Raw genomic sequence first — 21,327 nt, forward strand, 5'->3', positions numbered from 1 at the left:
ATGATGAGCGCTCATGAAAAGATGGATCCAAATATTTTTTTTTTTTATTCACGTGATTTAAATGGTTTAATTTAAATTGGGTAAATAACTGTTAAGAATTGTTTTAATATGTAAACAAAAAGGAGGTTAACAGATCTGTTTGTTTACTCTCACCTTTAGTTTTCATTATATTTAATAATTCTCTTCACTATAATATAAATTGTTAAGAAAATTGTTTTCTTTTAAGAAAATTGTTTTCTTTTAGTGCCTTCTGGAATGTTACCTAATTTTTTCTTTAGCCATTATTGCCAGAATTTCTATCTTCATCCCAGTGCGATATAAATTGTTAAGAAAATTGTTTTCTTTTAGTGTCTTCTGGAATGTTACCTAATTTTTTCTTTAGTCATTATTGCCAGAATTCCTATCTTCATCCCTGTGCCGGTGAAGACAAAGATAAAACTAATCTACAGTTTCTGCAATAGCCATCACTGAACTGCTTACAGAACTTGCACTGAACTGCTTACAGAACTATGTGTCATTTGTATGCATTGTGAACTATCTGTTGGTGCAGCGACTTGTGGTAGTGTTGGGGTATTTTTGCTGATGATATCATCGGTGGTACAATTTTCCCAAAAGGAGCCGTCAATTGACTTGGTATATCTTCCTCCCTTCTGCTTGTCATGATCATTCAGCTAAAATTTGGGGGTCAACAGAGGTGAGGCAAAGAACCTCACCCCCCCCCCCCGCTGAGACCTCTCCACAGGTGTGGCTGTACTGGACCGGTAGTCAATGACGGGTAAGATCCAATTACAATGGTACCAACCTAAGACAGGAGGCTGACGCCCTGAGGTCAGCTCATCCGAAGACGGGTAAGGACCATATGTATTGGACAACCTAAGGCAGGCACGGTCCATAAGCCACATGCTTGTTGTTTAAACAGAGAGGGGGAGATGTTGAGAGCCACAGCCAAAGGGGCCCCAGCAAACTTCCAGCTGCCAGCAAGCTTCAGACTGCCCCAGCAACATCTAGCTGATTGGCTCCTCTGCGGTGATGTTCATTGGGCTGTTTCCCTGCCCTTCAGACTGCCAGCTGATGATTGGCTCACAGCTGCCCCAGCAACATCTAGCTGATTGGCTCCTCCACGGAGCTGCTCATTGGGTGACTTCTTTGGCTCTGCCCACGCAACCCAGCCAATCGGCCTCAAGAGGAGGAGGATTGTGGGAGGTTGAGAGGCTGGTGTGGGGGAGAGAGGCTTGTGGAAGCCGGTGGTGGCAGTTGGGCTCTGAGGGTTTTTCCCTGGAGCGGTTTTGTTTGGCATTTGTAGTTCTAAAAATAAAGTTAGTTTCTTTTTGACAAGTGGCTCCTGATTTGTGCCAAGCCAGACTTCGGCAGACCCCCATCCCCATACAGTATGTAAGGGGTATGTTGCATGTGTCTGTGCTTAACAGACAGATAATAAAGTAGATAGAACTAAAATTCCATGTATATTTACAATAAAACTAGACAGTCATACATCTACATTAATTCCCCCCAAAACATGCTGGCAGGTCAATTAACAGCCCATGAGGAGTCCTTCATGGTAGTGTCTATATTAAAAAAAAAAAAAAAAAAAAAAAACAGAGGGAAATAATGTGAAGTTTGAAACAGATCTGAAAACAAAGCCATACAGTATTTACAGAAAAGCTTGGTGGCAAATTTCAACTCTAACCAGTAATACCCATTATATTACCAGGTCTTTTCAGGTCTATGAAAGTTCTGAAGGGCTACAGCAGTTTAGACCTTGTGAATCCCCAAAATTATCAGCCAAAGTGCCTCCCTGTCACTGAGGAGACTGCTGGGAGCAGAAGTAAACCTGGGCAAGCTGAAGCAACAGAAAAAAAAAAAAAAAAAGGTTCACATTCAGTTGGAGAAATAGAACAAACCAGGGAACCCCAGAAAGCAAGCTAACACTTTTTTTTTTTTTTTAAGAAACCTACCTTAAAACAAGAGGGAGCTCTGTGAAATTACATACCCTGAACCCCATCTCTGTCTAGAAGTTCAAGGAAACTAATTTCAGAGATACACTCCACATATAATTACTGTGAGAACAAAGAAAACAAGAAGACATTCTCAACTGATAGCCAAAAGGACAACAAAATGACACACGACCCTTTAAAACATAAGTTAGCTAGAAAACTAAAAAAATGAGATATAAGAACTTGAAAAAGAATCAAAATTTTTAAAATTCTCTTTAAAAATGAAGGCTAATTTAGAAGAAATATAAGAATGAACAAACATAACAGAGAATATCTAGAAGTAAAAAGAAATTTTTAAAAATCAAAAAGAATTTAGGAAAAAAAGACAACTGAAAATAAGCAAAGATATCCAACAACAACAATATGACAAAGATAGGGAAAAACAACAAATACAAAAGCTATAACTGAAGAAAATTTTCCTAAAATTTAAAAAAAGATATACTGTATACATACTGTATACGTAAGAATAGCAGCACAGAATGACCAGCTCCAGCACACGTTATAGTAAAATTAGTGGACTTCAAAGTGGGGGGGAACTCATATAGAGGAAAAAAAGTGATTTATAAAGAGAATAACACACTTAAGCTCCCCTTGGAAAGAAAACGAAATACACTGAAAGAATTAGCACCTTGAAAGAAAGTCTGAAGCAGAAGAGATATACTTATGGAAACAATATTAATATGGTGTCTGTTCTGATTATAAAAATTTGGAAAATATCTAAAATAACAGAGGAATGTTTACGTAAACTGTTATACTAAACAATAAGATATCTATAATCATTAAAAATTGGTTGTGAAGACTAATATGAGCATTCACTAATGAGAAAAAGGCAGAAAACAGGATTAGACAAAGAGAATGACTATAGAAGAAAACAAATAACTTCCCATTAAAAAAAGTCTGGAAGACACAAATGGAATAAAATCAGTCATTAAGAGAAAAACATAGCCAGGCACTGTGGTGTACACTTATAATCCCAGTAACATGGAAGGCCAACAAGTTTGAGGCCAGCCTCAGCAACTTAGCAAAGCCCTATTTGACCACATGTCATTTATAAATTGTTCAAGAACATAATATATAGGCTAGGCAAGTACATACAAATACTAAAGAAATACAGCAATAAAATAAAGAACATGTTATGCAAACACTTCTATCCCAATGTAAATTATACTCATGTTTCCATATAAAACTTAAAGAGGACCAATATTAGATATAAAGCTTTGTAGTGAAATATTTTGAGTATAAACAATTCAGGCATAAACATATCAATTAACCAAATAAATCAAATTAGAATATTTTTTTTTTCTTTTTGGCACTGCTGGGGATCAAACCCATGGTCTTACATATATGCTCTCCCACATTATATGCCCAGCCCTAAATTTACTCTGATAAAATAATAATTATTTTTAAAATGTAATTAGTACTTATTTGCATTTAACAGACTCTGTACTCAAATGGGTTATCTATACATAAAAAAGCAAAAATTACACTTGAATAGTAAATGGATTTAATGTATATTGTAATACATTTAAAATCTCACAGAATCTCATCCTGTTATATCTAAAGTTTTTTTTTTTTTTTAATCCAAAGAATCAATAAAGTAGATCTACCTTTTTAACTGCTTTGGAAAATGCAACAACTTGAGAAAGACAACACAGGATAACCTATTTTCAAGCCTAAGCTGCTGAACTTGCCAAACACTGACACTCAATTATGGTCTAAGCAGTCGGTCAGCCCCAGCATTTCTGTAAGGAGCAACAAGGTTCATTTTACCTTGCAGAAAGACACTGCATTCCACATAAAACTAATAGCTTCAGTTCGGCTCAGACATTTCAAAGTAGAATTCTACATATATTCAGGCAATCTTTTTTCTGATGTAAAATTCAGTCTGATGTAGATTCAGTGTATCTACAAGGACTTGTCACTTTTACCAAGAAACCAATCTGATAATTATCAAAGATTTCAAATCCTTGATTGTTCAAAGAAACAAAAGTATGTAAAAGTTCAATTTAATCACAGAAATGTCCTACTATTTTTTTTAACAACTCAGATCCTATCTATAATAAAACTGAGCAATATAGAAGTTGGGCTCAGTAACAGTAATTTGAATTTTAAAAAGTCAATTTTTTACAAACTTTAAATTTTTCTAAATACTTTTTAAATTTAAGAAACTGAAAAAGTTATTGGGATAGAGGAAGGTATAGAATTCCAAACCAAAGGAATGAACAATCTATTGAATGAAATAATATCAGAAAATTTTCCAAACATGAAGAATGAATTGGAAAACCAAATTCAAGAGGCTTACAAGGATGCCAAGTGTACAAAATCATAATAGATTTCCACACCGAGGCACTTAATAGTGAAAATGCCTAACATACATAAGGAGAGAATATTAAAAACCACAAGAGAAAGGAATCAGATTACATTGGGGGAAAACAATTAGATTATGTGCAGATTTTTCAAACCACACCCTGAAAGCTAGAAGATCGTGGAACAACATATATCAAGCTCTGAAAGAAAATGAATGACAACCAAGAACCTTGTATCCAGCAAAATTAAACTTTAAATTCGATGATGAAATAAAAATCTTCCATGATAAACAAAAATTAAAAGAATTTACAGCTAGAAAACCTGCGCTACAATCCTTGAGAAAATATTCCATGAAGAGGAAATGAAAAACAAGAATGAAAATCAGCAGAAGGGAGGTATTACACTAAAGGAAAAACTAATCAAAGGAGATACCAAGTTCAAGTTAAATAACAAAAATGGCTGGGAATACAAATCATGTCTCAATAATAACCCTGAATGTTAATGCCTAAACTCACCAAAAGACACAGGCTAGCAAGATTGGATCAAAAAAAAAAAAAAAAAGATCCAACATATGCTGCCTCCAGGAGACTTATCTCATCTTGTAGGAAGACTTCCACAGACTGAAGGTGAAAGGTTGGGAAAAATCATACCACTCACATGGACTGTGGAAGCAAGCAGGGGTTTCCATCCTCGTTATCAAATAAAGTAGACTTCAAGCTAAAGTTAATTAAAAGGGATAAAAGAAGGACATTTCATATTGCTCAAGGAAACCATACATAAATAAGACATAACAATTATAAATATAATATGCCCCAAACAACGGAGCAGCTATGTTCATCAAACAAATTCTTCTCAAGTTCAAGAGTGAAATAATAAGAATTTTGTGTAACTTTAATAAAACCTCTTTCAGCACTGGATAGATCTTCCAAATAAAAGCTGAACAAAGAAACTATAGAACTCAATAATACAATCAATAACTTAAGACTTAACTGACATAATTCTATATTATATTATAGAATATTTCATCCTTCAACAAGCAAATATACCTTCTTCTCAGCAGCACATGGATCCTTCTATAAAACAGACCATATATTATGCCACAAAGAGACTCTTAACAAATAAAAAAAAGTAAAAAAACCACCCTGCCTTCTATCCCATCATAATGGAATGAAATTAGAAACTAGAAATCAATGACAAAATTAAAAATAAAAACTACTTCAACACCTGGAGACTAAATAATACGATATTAAATGAACAATGGGTTGCAAAAGACATCAAGGAGGAGATTAAAAAATTCTTAGAGGTAAATGAGAACATTGATACAACATATCAAAATCTCTGGGACACTATGAAGGCAGTTCTAAGAGGAAAGTACATTGCATGGAGTTCATTCTTAAAAGAAGAAAAAGTCAACAAATAAATAACCTAACGTTACATCTCAAAACCTTAGAAAAAAGAAGAATAAATCAACACCAAAAGCACTAGAAGATAGAAAATTGTTAAAATCAGAGTTGTAATTAATGAAATTAAAACAACAGCAGCAAAAAAAAAAATTGAAAAAATTAACAAAACAAAATGTTACTTCTTTGAAAAACAATAAATAAAATTAGGGGCTGGGGTTGTGGCTCAGTGATAGAGTGCTTGCCTAGCATGTGCAAAGCCCTGGGTTCGATCCTTAGCACCACATAAAAATAAATAAATAAAGGATTGTGTCCAACTACAACTAAAAAAAAAAAAAGTTAAAAGAAAATAATAAAATTATCAAACCCTTAGCCATGCTAACAAAGAGAAGGAGAGAGAAAACTCAAATTAGTAAGATATGTGATGAAAAGGTAATATCACAACAAACACTACAGAAATACAGAAGATATTTAGAAATTATTTTGAAAACTTTAATAGGAAATATTAAAGGCATTGACAAATTTCTAGAGTCATATGATTTGCCCAAATTCAATCAGGATGATATACACAGTTTAAACAGATCAATTTCTAGCAACAAAACAGAAGACACCATCAGAAGCCTACCAACCAAGAAAATCCCAGGACCAGATGGATACACAGCCGAGTTCTACAAGACCTTTAAAGAAGAACTAATACCAATATTCTTCAAACGATTTCAGGAAATAGAAAAAAAGGCAGCAATTCCAAACTCATTCTCTGAGGCCAATATTACCCTGATTCCAAAACCAGGCAAAGATACATTAAAAAAAAAAAAAAAAAAAAAAAAAACTTCAGACCAATATCTCTACTGAATATAAATGTAAACACCTCAATAAAATTCTGGGAAATCGAACACAAAAACATATCAAAAAGATGGTGCCACCAGGATCAAGTGGGGTTCATCCCAGGGATGCAAGGTTGGTTCAACATACGGAAATCAATAAATGTAATTCATCACATCAATAGACTTAAAGATAAGAATCATATAATCATCTCGATAGATGCAGAAAAAGTATTCAATAAAATATAGCACCCCTTTATGTTCAAAACACTAGAAAAACTAGGGATAACGGAGCTGAATTAAGAAAACACTGAAGGTATTATTTCTTGTTACTTTTTATTACCTTTTACATTTAAATGAAATAAAAATAAGGTATTGTGTCTACCTATATCTAAAAAATTTTTTTTAAAAACTACTGTTCCTGACTTCTTCCCCAAAAGGTCAGGTTCCCTTGGAACTCTACTATTTACTATTTTCATAACATTTATATTATCTGGTTAACTGTCCATTACTAATTGCTACTACTAAAATGCAAACTATGTCATATTCAAAGTCATATCCCCAGTATTTAGTCAGTTCTTACAACATAATCAGCAAAGTGTTAAATTGTAAAATTCTACAGGGAAAAAAGCCATGTGTATGTTTTTTTATTTAATAATTTCATTTAAATGTAAAAGGTAATAAAAAGTAACAAGAAAAAATACCTATAGTGTTTTCTTGATTCATTCTAAAACGTAAAAATAAGAATAAAAGTAGCAAAAGATAAACAGAAGTTTCATCTAATATATATAGGCTACAGAAATAGAAGATTGTGAATAATTTGATTTAATGACTTAAAAATGTCCAAAATAAGTAGTAAATTTTGCCCACATAAGCCAAGAACAATAAACACCACTTTAGTAAGATAAAAGATAATTCTGCAAAGAAACTTTGCAATTCAAATCATGCTTTGTAGTGAAATGTGAATATTTCTTTCTGAATTTGGCAATGAAACAAGAACATCCACTATTACAAAGTCTGTTCAACACTGTATTGGAAATTCTAGTCAATGCAATAAAGAAAAAGAAACAACATGTGTAAAGATAGGGAAGTAAGAAAATAACTGTTATTTACAGAAAGCATGAGAGTATAAAAACTGCAAAGTGTAAAAAAAAAAATTACAAATTCTTCAAAAATAATCAAAACTGCCAAACTATTAAGTGAATTTAGCAGGATTCCTAGATAAAAGAGCAATATACGAATACTTACTAAAATTCTGTATCTCAGCCACAAAGAAGTGGCAAATAAAATTTAATAGTAAAAACAATTATACTATACCATCAAAAAAATCAAATAAATCTACCAAAACATCTCTAAGACTTCTTCAGTGAAAACAAAACACTACTGAGAAAAATTAAGGAAGGTTTATATAAATGCCAAGTTAAACCATATTTATATTATGATCAAGAATTTTAAGATAGCTCTTCCTAAATTAGTCCACAGATCCAATATAATCCCAATCAAAATTCAAACACTTTTTATACAGAAACAGACATGCTGAATCTAAAATAGTCAAGCAAATTTAGAAGTATCAAGACATACCATAGAGCTACAATATCCAAAACAATGAGATTCTAGATTCATATAAGTCAGTCAACTAGATCAATAGAACAAATAGAATGTCTAGAAACTAACATCTAATTATCAGTTTTGTAAGAAGGCATTACTGTAATTCATTGGCAATGGGTCAGTCTTTGCAATGAATAGTTCTATTGCAATTAGATATCTACAGGAAAAACAGAACCCTATTTTACACCATACACTATTTGAAATGGATAACAGACATAAATGAGAAAGCTAAAACAATAAAGCTTTTATAAGAAAACAAAGGACAGTGTCTTATTTTGTGCTGCTATGACAGAATATCAGAGATCAGGTAATTTATAAAGCAAAGAAATTTATTATTCACAGTTCTAGAGGCTAGGAAGTTTAAGGACAAGGGCCTTCTTGCTGTATCATCCTATAGGGCCTTCTTACTGTATCATCCTATAGTAGAAGATGGAAGGGAAAGAGAATTTGTACAAGGAGTATACAGAAAGGGAGAACAAAAAGGAAAGGGGGCCAAACTTACTCTTTTAATAGAAAGTTACTCTCCTAAATAATGGCCTAAATCTATTCACAAGGCCAGAGTCTTCATGACTTAATCCCCTCTTAAAGGTCCCACCTCTCAACATTGTTAAAATAGTATCTTCCAAAGGTGGGGAAGGTAAGATTCTTCAAGAGGACACAAAAAAACAGCAACCATAAAAGACAAGAATGACAAACTAGGCCCAATTAAATTTAAGAACGTCTGTCCATGGCGTGTGTGTGTGTGTGTGTGTGTGTGTGTGTGTGTATTATAAGAGTAAAAAGATAAACCACCGCTGGAAGAAAGAAATTAAAAAGAAAGACGTGAAAAGACAGACAACCCTTGTTCATAAGCAGGAAGAATTAATATTAAAATGGCCATATTACCTAAAGTGATCTACTGAGTTAATGCAATTCCCATCAAAATACTGATGTCATTCTTCACGGAACTAGAAAATAACAATACTAAAATTCATAAGGAAGAACAAAAGACCTAGAATAGCTAAAACAATTCAGAGCAAAATGAAAAATTCTGGAGGTATCACGGTACCTGATTTCAAATTATACTGCACAGCCATAGTAACAAAAACAGCATGGTACTGGCATGAACACACATAGATCAACAGAACAGAACAGAGGACGCAAAGACAAACCCACAAAGCCAATAGTCATCTAATTCTTAACAAAGACACCAAAAAACACATTGGGGAAGACAGCCTTTTAGACAAATGGTGCTAGGAAAACTGGATTTCCATATGTAGAAGAATGAAACTAGATCCCCATCTCCTGCTTTATACAAAAGTGAACTCAAAATGTATGAAATACCTATGTGTAAGACCAGAAACTTTACAAGTGTTGGAAGTGAAATGTAGGGTCAACACTTCAAAATAAAATTATAGGCAACAACTTCCTGAATATAACTCCTGTAGCTCAAGAAATAAGATAAAGAATCGGTAAATGGGATGCCATCAACTGAAAAAGCTTCTGCCCAGCCAAGGAAACAACAGAGTGAAGAGACAGCCCACAGAATGGCAGAAAAACTTTGCTAGCTACTCTTCCAACAAATGATTCATGTACAGAATATATAAAGAACTAAAAAAACTCAACAGCAAAAAAAACACAAATAACCCATTTAATAAATGGACAAATGAACTAAACACTTGGCAAAAGAACGAGTAGAAATGGCCAATAATTACATGAAAAAGTTCAACTTCTTTGGCCATCAGAGAAATGTAAATCAAAACTACATAGAGGGGCTGGGGTTGTAGCTCAATGGTAGAGCACTTACCTAGCAGGTGTCAGGCACTGGGTTCGAGCCTCAAACCACATTAAATAAATAAATAAATAAATCGTGTCCATCTACAACTAAAAAAATTATTTTTCTTAAAAACTACATTGAGATTCCATTTCACTCCAGTCAGAATGACAAGCATAAATAACAATAAATGCAGTCAAGAATGAGTGGGGGGCGGTGGCTAGAGTTGTAACTCAGTGGTAAAGTGTTCACTAGCATGTGTGAGGCACTGGGTTCAATCCTCAGCATCACATACTAATATAATAAAGGCACTGTGTCCACCTACAGCTAAAAAATAATAATAATTAAAAAAAGAATATAGGAACTCTTCTACATTTTGCTGAGAATATAAATTAATATAGCCACTTTGGAAATTGGTAGGGAGGTTTCTAAAAAACTAAACACTGAACCATGATCTACCTATACCACTCCTCAATATTTATGCAAAAGAATTGAAGTCAGCTTACTCTAGAAATACAGACATACTCGTGCTTATCACAACACAATTCACAATAGCCAAATTATAGAACCAGCCTAGGTATTTGCTGCTAAAAGGATAAAGAAAATGTAGTATATGCACACAATGGAACTTTATCAAGCCATCAAGAAGACTGAAATTATGTCATCTGTAGGAAAAGGGATCCATCTACAGAGGATCATGTTAACTTAAATAAGCCAGATTGAGAAGACAAATAAGTACAGTATGTCTTCTCTCATGTGGAAGCAAGAAGGGGGGGAAAAAAAAGAAAAAAGAAAAAAATGGATGTCATAAGAGTAAAATGAAGACCACGGGGGTCAAGGAAGAAGATAAGTGGGAAAGAGGAGAGGAGGGTAAGGGGAGATACTAGGGAGTGAAGCTGATCAGATTATTTATATGCCTATATAAATATGCCACAATAAAACTCATCACTCTGTATAATTAATATGAGCCAATTAAATTAAGAAAATAGGATATGACTAACGTACATCCAAAAATTGACAATCTAGAATAAGTAAAAAATTATAAATGCATAAAACTCAAATAATCCAATGCAAAAGTAAACAAGTCTTCAACAGTCAGTTCACAAAGAAATATATATGAAAATGAGTTCAACATAGAGAAATGCAAATCAAAGCCACATTATATACCACACACAACCATCAAAGTGGCAAAATTTAAGATATACAACACAAACTTCTAACAAAATCGTGGAATAACTAAATCTCATATGCACTGCTAGTAGAAGCGTAAAATGGCACAAGCTTTTCCTAAAACTTTTGGATAATTTTACATAAAATAAAATTATATGCCTACTCTACAACCAAGCAATTCTACTTCTGGGTATTTACTTAAGAGAAGCAAAGACATATGTCTGAACCAAGACTTGTACAAGAATAAACAGTAACTTTCTGATAATAGTTAAAACTGGAAGCAACTGACCCACTCATCTACTATGCACTGCATAAATAAATGAAGGCCCATTCAAACAGTATTAAAAGAGTGTGAACTACTAATTCATGCAACAAAGCAAACATGATTAAAAGAAACTAGGCACATGATTTATGAAACATGATGCAGTGACTGGAAAACTATCATAAGAGAGTCTTTGGTGTGCTGCAAATGGTCTGTATCTTGATTTTGTTAGTATTTATACAGCTTTAAGTAAACATAAAAATTCATCAAGCTGTACACTCAAGATATACATACTTTATTACATGTATGTTATTTCTCAAATAAAAAAGCTAAAATCTTTCACATATAAACAAGCCTCGTATCTTTAGGAATATTCCTCTATGTTTTGTTTTAATAAGAAAACTACACCAACACACAATAAAAACTAAACTATAAGAATATACATAGTAGTACCTGATCTAATTTGATGCTACTAAAAAGCCAGTCCAAATTTTATAAATCTGCCATGCTTCTAATACAAAAAAGCAAAAAAATTACTGTATTTCCTATGACATTTGATCACTGCATATTAATTTTTTCACAATAATTTCAAAATTTTTAAACTTAGACTTTGTCTTCATTATCAAAATACATACAAAACAACCACAAAAACAAAACAATTTTTTATGACAATACTAACATTATAAGAAACATGTCCTTAAAAAAAAAATCACATCCTCATCCATAAAATGAAGGAAATGAGATTATCTCCAAAAACTTATTTTTTAGTTCAGATATTTTCAATTAAACACTCTGATTAGTTTCCCTAAATCTTTCCAAAACAAAAGCCAAATCTTGTGTCTGGCATTCAAATCTTAACAACGATATTCATCTTTTCCCATACCAGTCCTATATTAAAGTCTATGTACTTTCCTTTGTTCTTGTTGTTATTTTCTCTATTATCAAACATCCTTTCCCAAAGTTCTATATTAGCCTACTACATCTCTTCCATCTCTAAATGAATCCATACATTCACATATTATATCCAGCATCTTTTTCATGTAATACATGAAGCTGGACAACAAAATAAAAACAGAGATATAAGCCACGGTTCCAACCATAATGTGGACATGTGAAGAGTTTATCCTAGCCTAAATCAGCATCAAAAATCTGCCAAAAGGACAGATTATAATGCCTTAGCAAAAACAAAAATTAACCCAGCTTAATTTAACCCCTTTAATTTTCCTAATTTTATTCCCAGATAGCTTTCTCTCACCTGTTCTGAATCCAAGATTATTGTATATCAATACCTCATAATACCATGTTTATATCTCCTTCATTCCTAATAGAAACTTGAAAAATCTTTTTTCTGTACAATTTAAATATTCAATAAGTTTTCCTTAAACACTTAATATAATTCAAATAATGTTTAATAAACTGTTTTCCAAGAGTAACTAGCTCTCATAAATTTTGATTCTTTAACACATTTAAGAAAAAAGAAACTAAAACTCCATTGCCCTCTGCCTAAACCAACTATCCCATACCTACTGTTACAGTTTGGATGTGAAATGTCCCCTGAAATGGCAATGCAAGCATATTCCAAGGTGAAATGATCAAATTTTGAGAGCTGTAACCTAACCACTGAACTAATCCATTTGATGGATTCATAATTTGAACAGATTACTGGGTGGTGACTTGGCAAAGGGGGCATGGCTGGTGGAAGTAGGCTGGACCATGACCTTGGGAATTACATTTTGTCACTGGTTCATCCACTTGCTCTTGTGCACTCAACTCTCATTCTTTCTCTGCTTCCTGGCAGCCATGAGCTGAACCACTTTCCTCTACTATTTCCTTCAGCCACAATGTTCAACCTAACCTCAGGCCCACAGCAATATAGTCAACTGAACTACAAACTGAGATCTCTCAGACCATAAGCCAAAATAATCTTTTCCTCCTCTAAGTAGTTGTTCTCAGATATTTTAGTCACAGCAACAAAAAACTGACTAATTCATCTATGCTATTTATGAACGTAAGTATCTGTCTTGGAGCCGACAGCCTGAAGTATGCAATACACTTATATAAATAAGACATATATGCCATACAAAGATTAAAATCCATATTTAGGCTTAACCTACTAACGGCTAGTTGTATTTTGTTAAATACTGTTATATTCTAGAAGTATGCAACTATTTAATTGCATAATCAAATTTGGGTAAGTACCCTAATCTATTATGTATTAAATAATTTTAACATTTTAAACATCACCATCAAAAACTATCTAGAAATGTTTTAAGCAAGCTAAATACAAATTTAAGACATATAAAAATGTTTTAAACATAAATTCATCGTCTTATGTAAAATAATTTTAAAACCTATGTTATCAACTTCATTTTGAATAAACCCATATTGCCATACTATACCTGGTTACTACCATGGCCAAAAGGAGTACTAGATATATTAGTGGTTACACTATGCAAAATAATTTCACCACTAAGAGATCCAGAAGCAATGTAGCAATCATTCCAATTGTATGTTACACAAGTTACTTCATCTTTATGATCCTGAAAGAGAGAAATCCAAGTAAGCATAATGTTCTATACCATCCAACAGCCCATTTTCATAGTTTCATTACATTTGTCATATATTATCTTAATATTTTCCTGAAATAAGTTTAAAAAAAATTCAGATATGTAAGGAACTATAAATCAACACCAAGTCTTCCCAGGAAACAATATTTACCTTTCATAAATATATTAATGGTCTAAGAAATCCGAAACAAGAGACAGTATAGACGGGTAATTTTTTAAATGCCTACCTTAAAGAATCATTCTCACTTACAAATAGCATTTATTGCAAGTTGACTATTAATTAGTATTACCAACTGAGAAGATGAAACATTTATATTAACATGTAAATGACACAGCAAATGCTGAGTGGTAGAGGCAAAGTGTCAAAAAAAAAAAAAAAAAGAAATGGGCTATTACTCTGAACTAGTTGACATAAGATATAAAACTTGAGTTCAAATTTAAAGGGCTGGGAATATACAACAGTGGTAGAACATCCTGGATTAAATTCCCATTCCCTACCCTCGCCACATATACACAGAAGAATACAAAGGATAAGAGGCAAGTCAGGGGAATAGGAAAGAAACCAGACATTGAAAATGAAGAGAGGAAAAACAAATGAGCAATGAGCAAGGCACATTCTGAGAGATCACACAGCAGCTGCTTAAATTTGCTGAGTACCTACCCATGCTGGGAGCTTTATGTGCTACTATTTAATCTTTAGGAAATCCCAAAAGGCAAGGTCATTTTACCCATTTATAGATAAAGTACATGAGGCAAACAAAGGTTAATAAATCCATGCAAGCTCATATAAAAGCTAAATGACAGAACCAGGATTCAATTCCAGGTCAAACTCCAAAGCCTATCTTCTTCCCACTATAAGACTCCCTCTCAAATCCAAATGGCAATCCACTTTGATGAAATAAAGTATAGGGTTTTAAACAAACTGAGTTCATAAGGACTACTTCCCAATAGCAAATTGAAGATGTTTAATAGGAAAATGAAAAAAAAAAATCAACATTTGCAGAATAATCTTAAACAGTTTTATGCCATAAGATAAACTGAATGTGGTACCTAATAATTAATGTCCTATTAAGAGTAGCTACACATCCCACATATTACAAATTTATTACTTATATTACATATATTACATATTTTCAAATGATCCTTCAAGTATTTTCAGAAATTTACATTTTATTACCTTTCTAAATCAAAGAAACAATTGTCTGTGGGGGAAAGAAATGTCTGACAAGAAGAAAAAAAGGAATTACCAACATTTTGTGCACTGTTCCCAATTGGGAAATTAAGAACATGGGAGTCCAATACAATTTCTATGACTTTGTCAAGGGGCAGGTATCTTCCTAATTTCAGCAATGAAAAATAAGTCTTTCAGTAAACATTTACTCAGCATTACCCAAGTGCCAGAAATTGTTATACCAACAGGAATAAGTGAGGGATCCAAAGGCCAAAGATAAGATTTCCCACTATCAGCACTTGCCATTCAAATACTACTTAATGAATGAGGGAACAAATCACTCTAAGAATATCAAACAACAAGAAAAATGTATCTGGAGTAAATGGGAAATGATATAAAAGAAGATATAAAACTTGAGTTCAAACTTAAAGAAAAGATTAAGAGTCCAGTGTCATGGTGCACACTTAAAATATCAGCTATTCAGGAGAATCATAAGCTCAAGGCCAGCCTAAAATGAGTTAGCCATTGCTAACTGTTCAGCAAAGGAAAAGTTCTTTAACTTCTCTCAGTTTCTCCATCTGTACACAGGAAAACACTACTTGCTTTGCAGTATTTGTTGGGTTTTTTTGTTTTTGTTTTTTGATACCAGGGATTGAACCCAGGGATACTTAACCACTGAGCCACATCCCCAGGCCTTTCTGTTTTTTGTTTTGAAATAGGGTCTTGCTAAGTTGCTGAGGCTGGCTCTTAACTCATGATCCTCATGTCCTGACCTCCTCAATCACTGGGATTAGTGGCCTTCTGGGCTATTAGGGTTACAGGTGCATGCCACTGCACAGAGCAGTATTTATTTTTTCTTGAAATTTTTATTGGTACATTATAGTTGTATATATTGATGAGATTTGTTATTACATATTAATACAAACACATAAGAACATAATTTGGTCAGTATCAACCCCCAGCACTTCCCTCCTACTTCTGGGCTTCCAACCCCTTGGTCCCTTTCCACTACTGATGTCCCTTTGATTTTTAGGAGATCTACCCCCACCTTTTTTCCTTTTTCCTCTCTAGCTTCCCCATGAGAGAAAACATGTAATCCTTGACCTTCTGAGTTTGACTTATTTCACTTATTATGATGGTCTCTAATTCCATCCATTTTCCTGCAACTGCTATAATTTCATTTTTTCTTTATAGCTGAATAAAACATCTGTTGATGGACACCTGGGCTGGTTCTATAGTTTGGCTATTATGAATTGTGCTCCTAGAAACACAGATATGCACTATAGTAACATGACTTTAATTCTTCAGGAAAAATACTGAGAAGTAGTATAGCTGGGGCATATGGTGGTTCCATGCCTAGACTTTGAGAAACTTCCATACTGATTTCCACAGTGGTTGTAAAATTTACAGTCCCACCAATAGTGTAAATGGATTCCTTTTCCTCCACATCCTCTCTAGCATATATTATTGTTTGCATTCTTGATAACTGATATTCTGACTGGTATGAGATTGAATCTCAGTGTAATTCTGATTTCCATTTCCCTAACTGCTAATGATATTGAATATTTTTTCATGTATTTGTTGGCCATTTATGTTTCTTCTTTTGAGAAGTGTATGTTTAATTAATTTACCCATTAATTGGGTTATTTGATTTTTTTGGTGTAAAGTTTTTTGATCTCTTTTTATGTTCTAGATATTAATCCTCTGTTAGAAGAGTAGCTAGAAAAGATATCCTCCCATTCAGTGTGTTATTTATCCACATTCCAAATCGTTTCCTTTGCAGAAGCCTTTTAATTTGACGCTATCTCATTTATTAACTTTTGGCATTATTTCCTGAGTTTTAGGGGTCCTACTGAGAAAATTGTTGACTGTGCCTAAAAACTGGAGCATGTACTTTATGTTTTCTTCTGGGAGTTGCATAGTTTCTGGTCAAATTCTGAGGTCTTTTTTTTTTTTTTAAGAGAAAAAGAATTTTTTAATATTTATTTATTTATTCTAGTTATTGGCGGACACAACATCTTTGTATGTGGTGCTGAGGATCGAACCCGGGGCGCACGCATGCCGCTTGAGCCACATCCCCAGCCCCAAATTCTGAGGTCTTTGATCCACTTTGAGTTGATTTTTGTTCAGGGTGAGAGATAAGAAGGTAGCTTCATTCCAATTATGGATAATCAGTTGTCCTGGCACCATTTGTTAAAAAGGCTATCTTTCCTTCAATGGTTTTGGCACCTTTGTCAAGAATCAGATGACTCAGTGCAGGTTTGTCTGTGTCTTCTATTCTGTACCACTGGTCTGTGTGTCTGTTGTTTTTTTTTTTAATATTTATTTTTTAGGTGTAGATGGACATAACTTAATGCCTTTATTTTTATATGTTGCTGACAATCAAACCTGGGTCCTGCCCATGCTAGGCGAGTGCTCTAGTACTGAGCCACAATTCCAGTCCGTGTGTGTCTTCCATGCAGCTGTTGTTACTATTAGCTTTGTAGTATAATCTGAAGTCAGGTATTGTGATGCCTCCAGCATATTTTTTTTTTTTTTGGCTTAAAATTCTTTTTTGCTATTCTGGGTCTTTTAGTATTCCAAATAAATTTTGGGACTATTTTTTCTAGTTCTGTGAAGACTTGTCACTGGAATTTTAATGTGGATTGCATTGAATCTCTGAGTCACAACCCCAGCCTACTAAGTGATTTTTGTCCTTAATTCTGTTGGTGTGATGAATTACATTTATTGATTCACATATATTAAACTCTTCTTGCATCTCTGGAATAAAACTAATATGTTCGTGGTGTACAATCTTCTTAATGAGTTGTTGAAAACAATTTGCTAATATTTTATTAAGTATTTGCATCTAAGTTCATCAGAGATATCAGTCTGTAGTTTTTTTCCTTGATGTGTCCTTATTTGGTTTGGGTATGAGTGTGATATTGGCTTCATAGAATAAATCTGGAAGTGTATTGTTCCTCTCTCAGAATAATTTGAGGAGTGCTGGCATTTGTTCTTCTTTAAAGGTTTGGTAGAATTCAGCTGAGAATCCATCTGGTCCTGGGCTTTTCTTTGTTGGAAGGCTTTTTATTACTGCTCATATCTCATTACAAATTATTGGTTTTCTATGTCCTCTTGATTCAGTTTTGGCATATCATATTTGTCTAGAAATGTATCCATTTCTTCTAGGTTTTCCAATTTATTCGAGTGTAAGTTTTCAAAATAGTCCCTAATGATATGCTGGATTTCTAAGATGTCTGTGGCGATTTCTTCTTTTCATCTCTAATTTTATTAATTTGGTTTTTCTCCCATTTTCTTTTGGTTAGTTTGGCTAAGAGATTATCAATCTTGTTTTTCTTCTCAAAGAACCAACTTCAAATGACAGTATTTAAATAGTAGTAAGAGAATTATATTTCAACTTAGCTAAGAGAAAACCATTCTTCAATATTATCACTTTTCTGGTAAGAATTAACTTAATGACATTAAAACATAAACAAAAAAAAAAAGAAAAGAAAAAAAAAAAAGGACTGGTAGTTGCTACAAAATAACCTGAAGGTAGAGAGATGAGAGTTGGTGAAGACAAAAATGAAACACTTTTTTTTTTTTTTTGGTACAGGGGATTTAATGGGATAACCACTGAGTCACATCCCCAGTTCTATTTTGTATTTAATTTAGAGACAGTCTCATTGAATTGCTTAGTGCCTCGCTTTTGCTGAGGCTGGCTTTGAACTTACAATCCTCCTGCCTCAACCTCCTGAGCTGCTGATTACAAGGTATGCACCATTGAGCCCAGCTTAAAATGAAACACTCTTGAGCAAGAGTTGATGTCAGATGACAAGTATATGATTGACTAACGGGTTAAAGGAAGTTCTTCCTGTGTGAGTATGCATATACATTAAATTTTTTCACATCAAAACTTTATTAAAAGTAAAAATTAAAAGTAACTTTAAAGATCAACTTCTAAAAAGCAAAAGACAAAACTTGTAAATATTATTACAAAAGTCATCATAATCATACTTTATTGAGAAGAATACTTTTATTTTCTGAAACTGCAAAAATACAATTTTAAATAGATTTAAATAATTTTAAATGTTCAGATATTTTAGTAAGTATTTCATTACCAGCAACCAAATATACCACAAAACTAAAAAGCTAAATCCTAGACTCTGATGACTGAAATGATTGCCATCATTCCAGAACCAGTTTTATCTTTCCAAAGTGCCTAAAAAAAAATCCCCAATAACAAAAAACCATGTTTCAGGGGAAGAAAAGCTAAACAAAAAAAAAGCAAAGAAGTAGTTGAAACAAAAAAAAGCAAACAAAGAGTAGTTGAAACAAATGCTAGCAATGTGCCCTAATATACATGGAGGCAAAAAGGACAAGGTTTTTTGGCTAACCAGCACTTTTACTTCCCCTGACAAAATTCACTTCAATTCTCAAGCATCTTAATTTTATCCTCAAGATTAAAAGTTTGGATAATTACTCTAAAACACATTGGGTGATACTCTTTCTGTAAAGATTTAAAAGAAAATTGCTTACCTTGAGAGACCGATGAACTCTTTTTAATTTTAAATCCCAAATATTAACGGTGCCATTTAAGCCTCCGCTTACCAAATACATAGATGTGGAATTTAAATCAACACATGTCTGATTTTGCTGTTTAAAAAAAAAAAAAAAAGTTAATTTAACAGACCCCACAAGTACCAAGTCTTATCCAGCACTTAGTAAGCATTCCATGGTAATAGTTACACTAAGAGTTCTCCTCTCATCATCTTTTATATGGATCCAAGAGCTTGCAAGAATTTCTAGAAAACATCAAGGAAATCATATTAGCTGTCTCTTCCACTGAAAAGTGACAGCAGGGAAAGCTTAGGAAACAAGAAATCTGGGCCTCCCATCAGATTGCCCTTAATATTTTCCTTTAATAAAACCTATTGTCTTAGAGGCTGGAGTTGTGGCTCAAGTGGTAGATCACTCATCTAGCACAAGAAAGGCCCTGGGTTTGATCCTCAGCACCACATAAGAAAAATAAATAAACAAATAAAGGCATTGCGTTTAACTACAACTAAAAATTAAAAAAAAATAAAAAAACAAATTAAAAAAAAAAGACACCCTATTCTCTCATCTCCACAGAGTATCCGAAATTAGAATCAATTCCCAGATTGGAAAATGGTAAAGAGTGAAGTTTTTAAAGAATTTTCTAGTTTACAATAGAAACAAATTACAAATGGAGAGGTTTTTTTTTTTGTTTTTTGGTTTTTTTAAAACAGGTCAATATACAAGCCCTAAATCTCCTAGCAAATCTCATCATACGGAGCCCAATTTTTAATCCTGTCATCAAAATCTGACCTCAGGGGCTGGAGATGTAGCTCAGTGGTACAGAACTTGCCTAGCATGCTTGAGGACCTAGATTAAGTTCCCAGTATGGTAAAAAAAAAATAAAATAAGCTGACTTTACATTCTTCCTCAGGATGCCATCCATTCTGTTTCTCAGGATAAAAATCCTGAACAATCCTTGATTCCTTGTTCTTTCTCCCTTCAATCCATTAATAGGTTCTATAAACTCTAAACACCTTTATTTATAGCTACTACTAGCACTAATCCAAAAATTGCCAAACGAAAACAGCAACATCCTATTTTCACTAGTTCTACTCCTGCTTCCATATATACCAAACTCCATAAAGCAGAGTGAACTTTAAAAAATACAAATCAAAGCATGCCTCTCTACTTGTTTAAAAATCTTCAATGGCTTCCAATCACACCTAGAATAAATTCCAAACCCATTAACCTAGCTTTCAGAGCCCTATTCATATGGGTCTTGTCTACTTCATCACCTACCATTTTCTTCCTTATCTACTAATTCTCCAGTCATATCAACTTTTATTTATTAAATTCACAACAATTCTGTATTTGCCTCAAATCTTCATACTGCTACTCTCCTTGCCTAGAAAGCTAAGTTCACTGAACCTTGTCTGGATGGCTTTTTCTAGTCAAAAGATTTCAACTTAAGTGCTACCTTTTCAGGAAGCCTCCCTTAGCCACGTGGTATAAATTACTATCCCAATATCTTACATTAGTTCTTTGCAAAACATCTCACTAATACCTGGGTGTCCTTTGCTTGTAATTTATTGCCTATCTTCTACCATAATGCCAGGTTTTTTAGAGATCATCTCCACTTATAAAGTAAATGGCTAAGAAATACAGAGGTTACCAAGTTCTTCTCATAGTGAAAATCTATAAATATTCCTATCTAGTAGGTGCCATCAGTAACTCTGCTAATGCAATACAGCAA

General features: G+C 33.4%; 1 protein-coding gene across 2 annotated transcripts in view; it reads right to left on the bottom strand.

Moving 5' to 3' along the window:
• Nedd1 (NEDD1 gamma-tubulin ring complex targeting factor) overlaps window positions 1–21,327 on the bottom strand; it is a 61,663-nt gene that overhangs the window by 31,974 nt on the left and 8,362 nt on the right. For both annotated transcript variants that reach the window (XM_078052959.1, XM_078052958.1), the window contains exons 4-5: window positions 19,575–19,691; window positions 13,715–13,855 (exon numbers count right to left, since the gene is read on the bottom strand). In XM_078052959.1, the coding sequence (XP_077909085.1) occupies window positions 13,715–13,855; window positions 19,575–19,691 (258 nt within the window). The remainder of the gene's footprint in view (window positions 1–13,714; window positions 13,856–19,574; window positions 19,692–21,327) is intronic.

The sequence above is a fragment of the Ictidomys tridecemlineatus genome, chromosome 6 (genome assembly GCF_052094955.1).
Source record: "Ictidomys tridecemlineatus isolate mIctTri1 chromosome 6, mIctTri1.hap1, whole genome shotgun sequence".
Lineage (NCBI taxonomy): Eukaryota > Metazoa > Chordata > Mammalia > Rodentia > Sciuridae > Ictidomys > Ictidomys tridecemlineatus.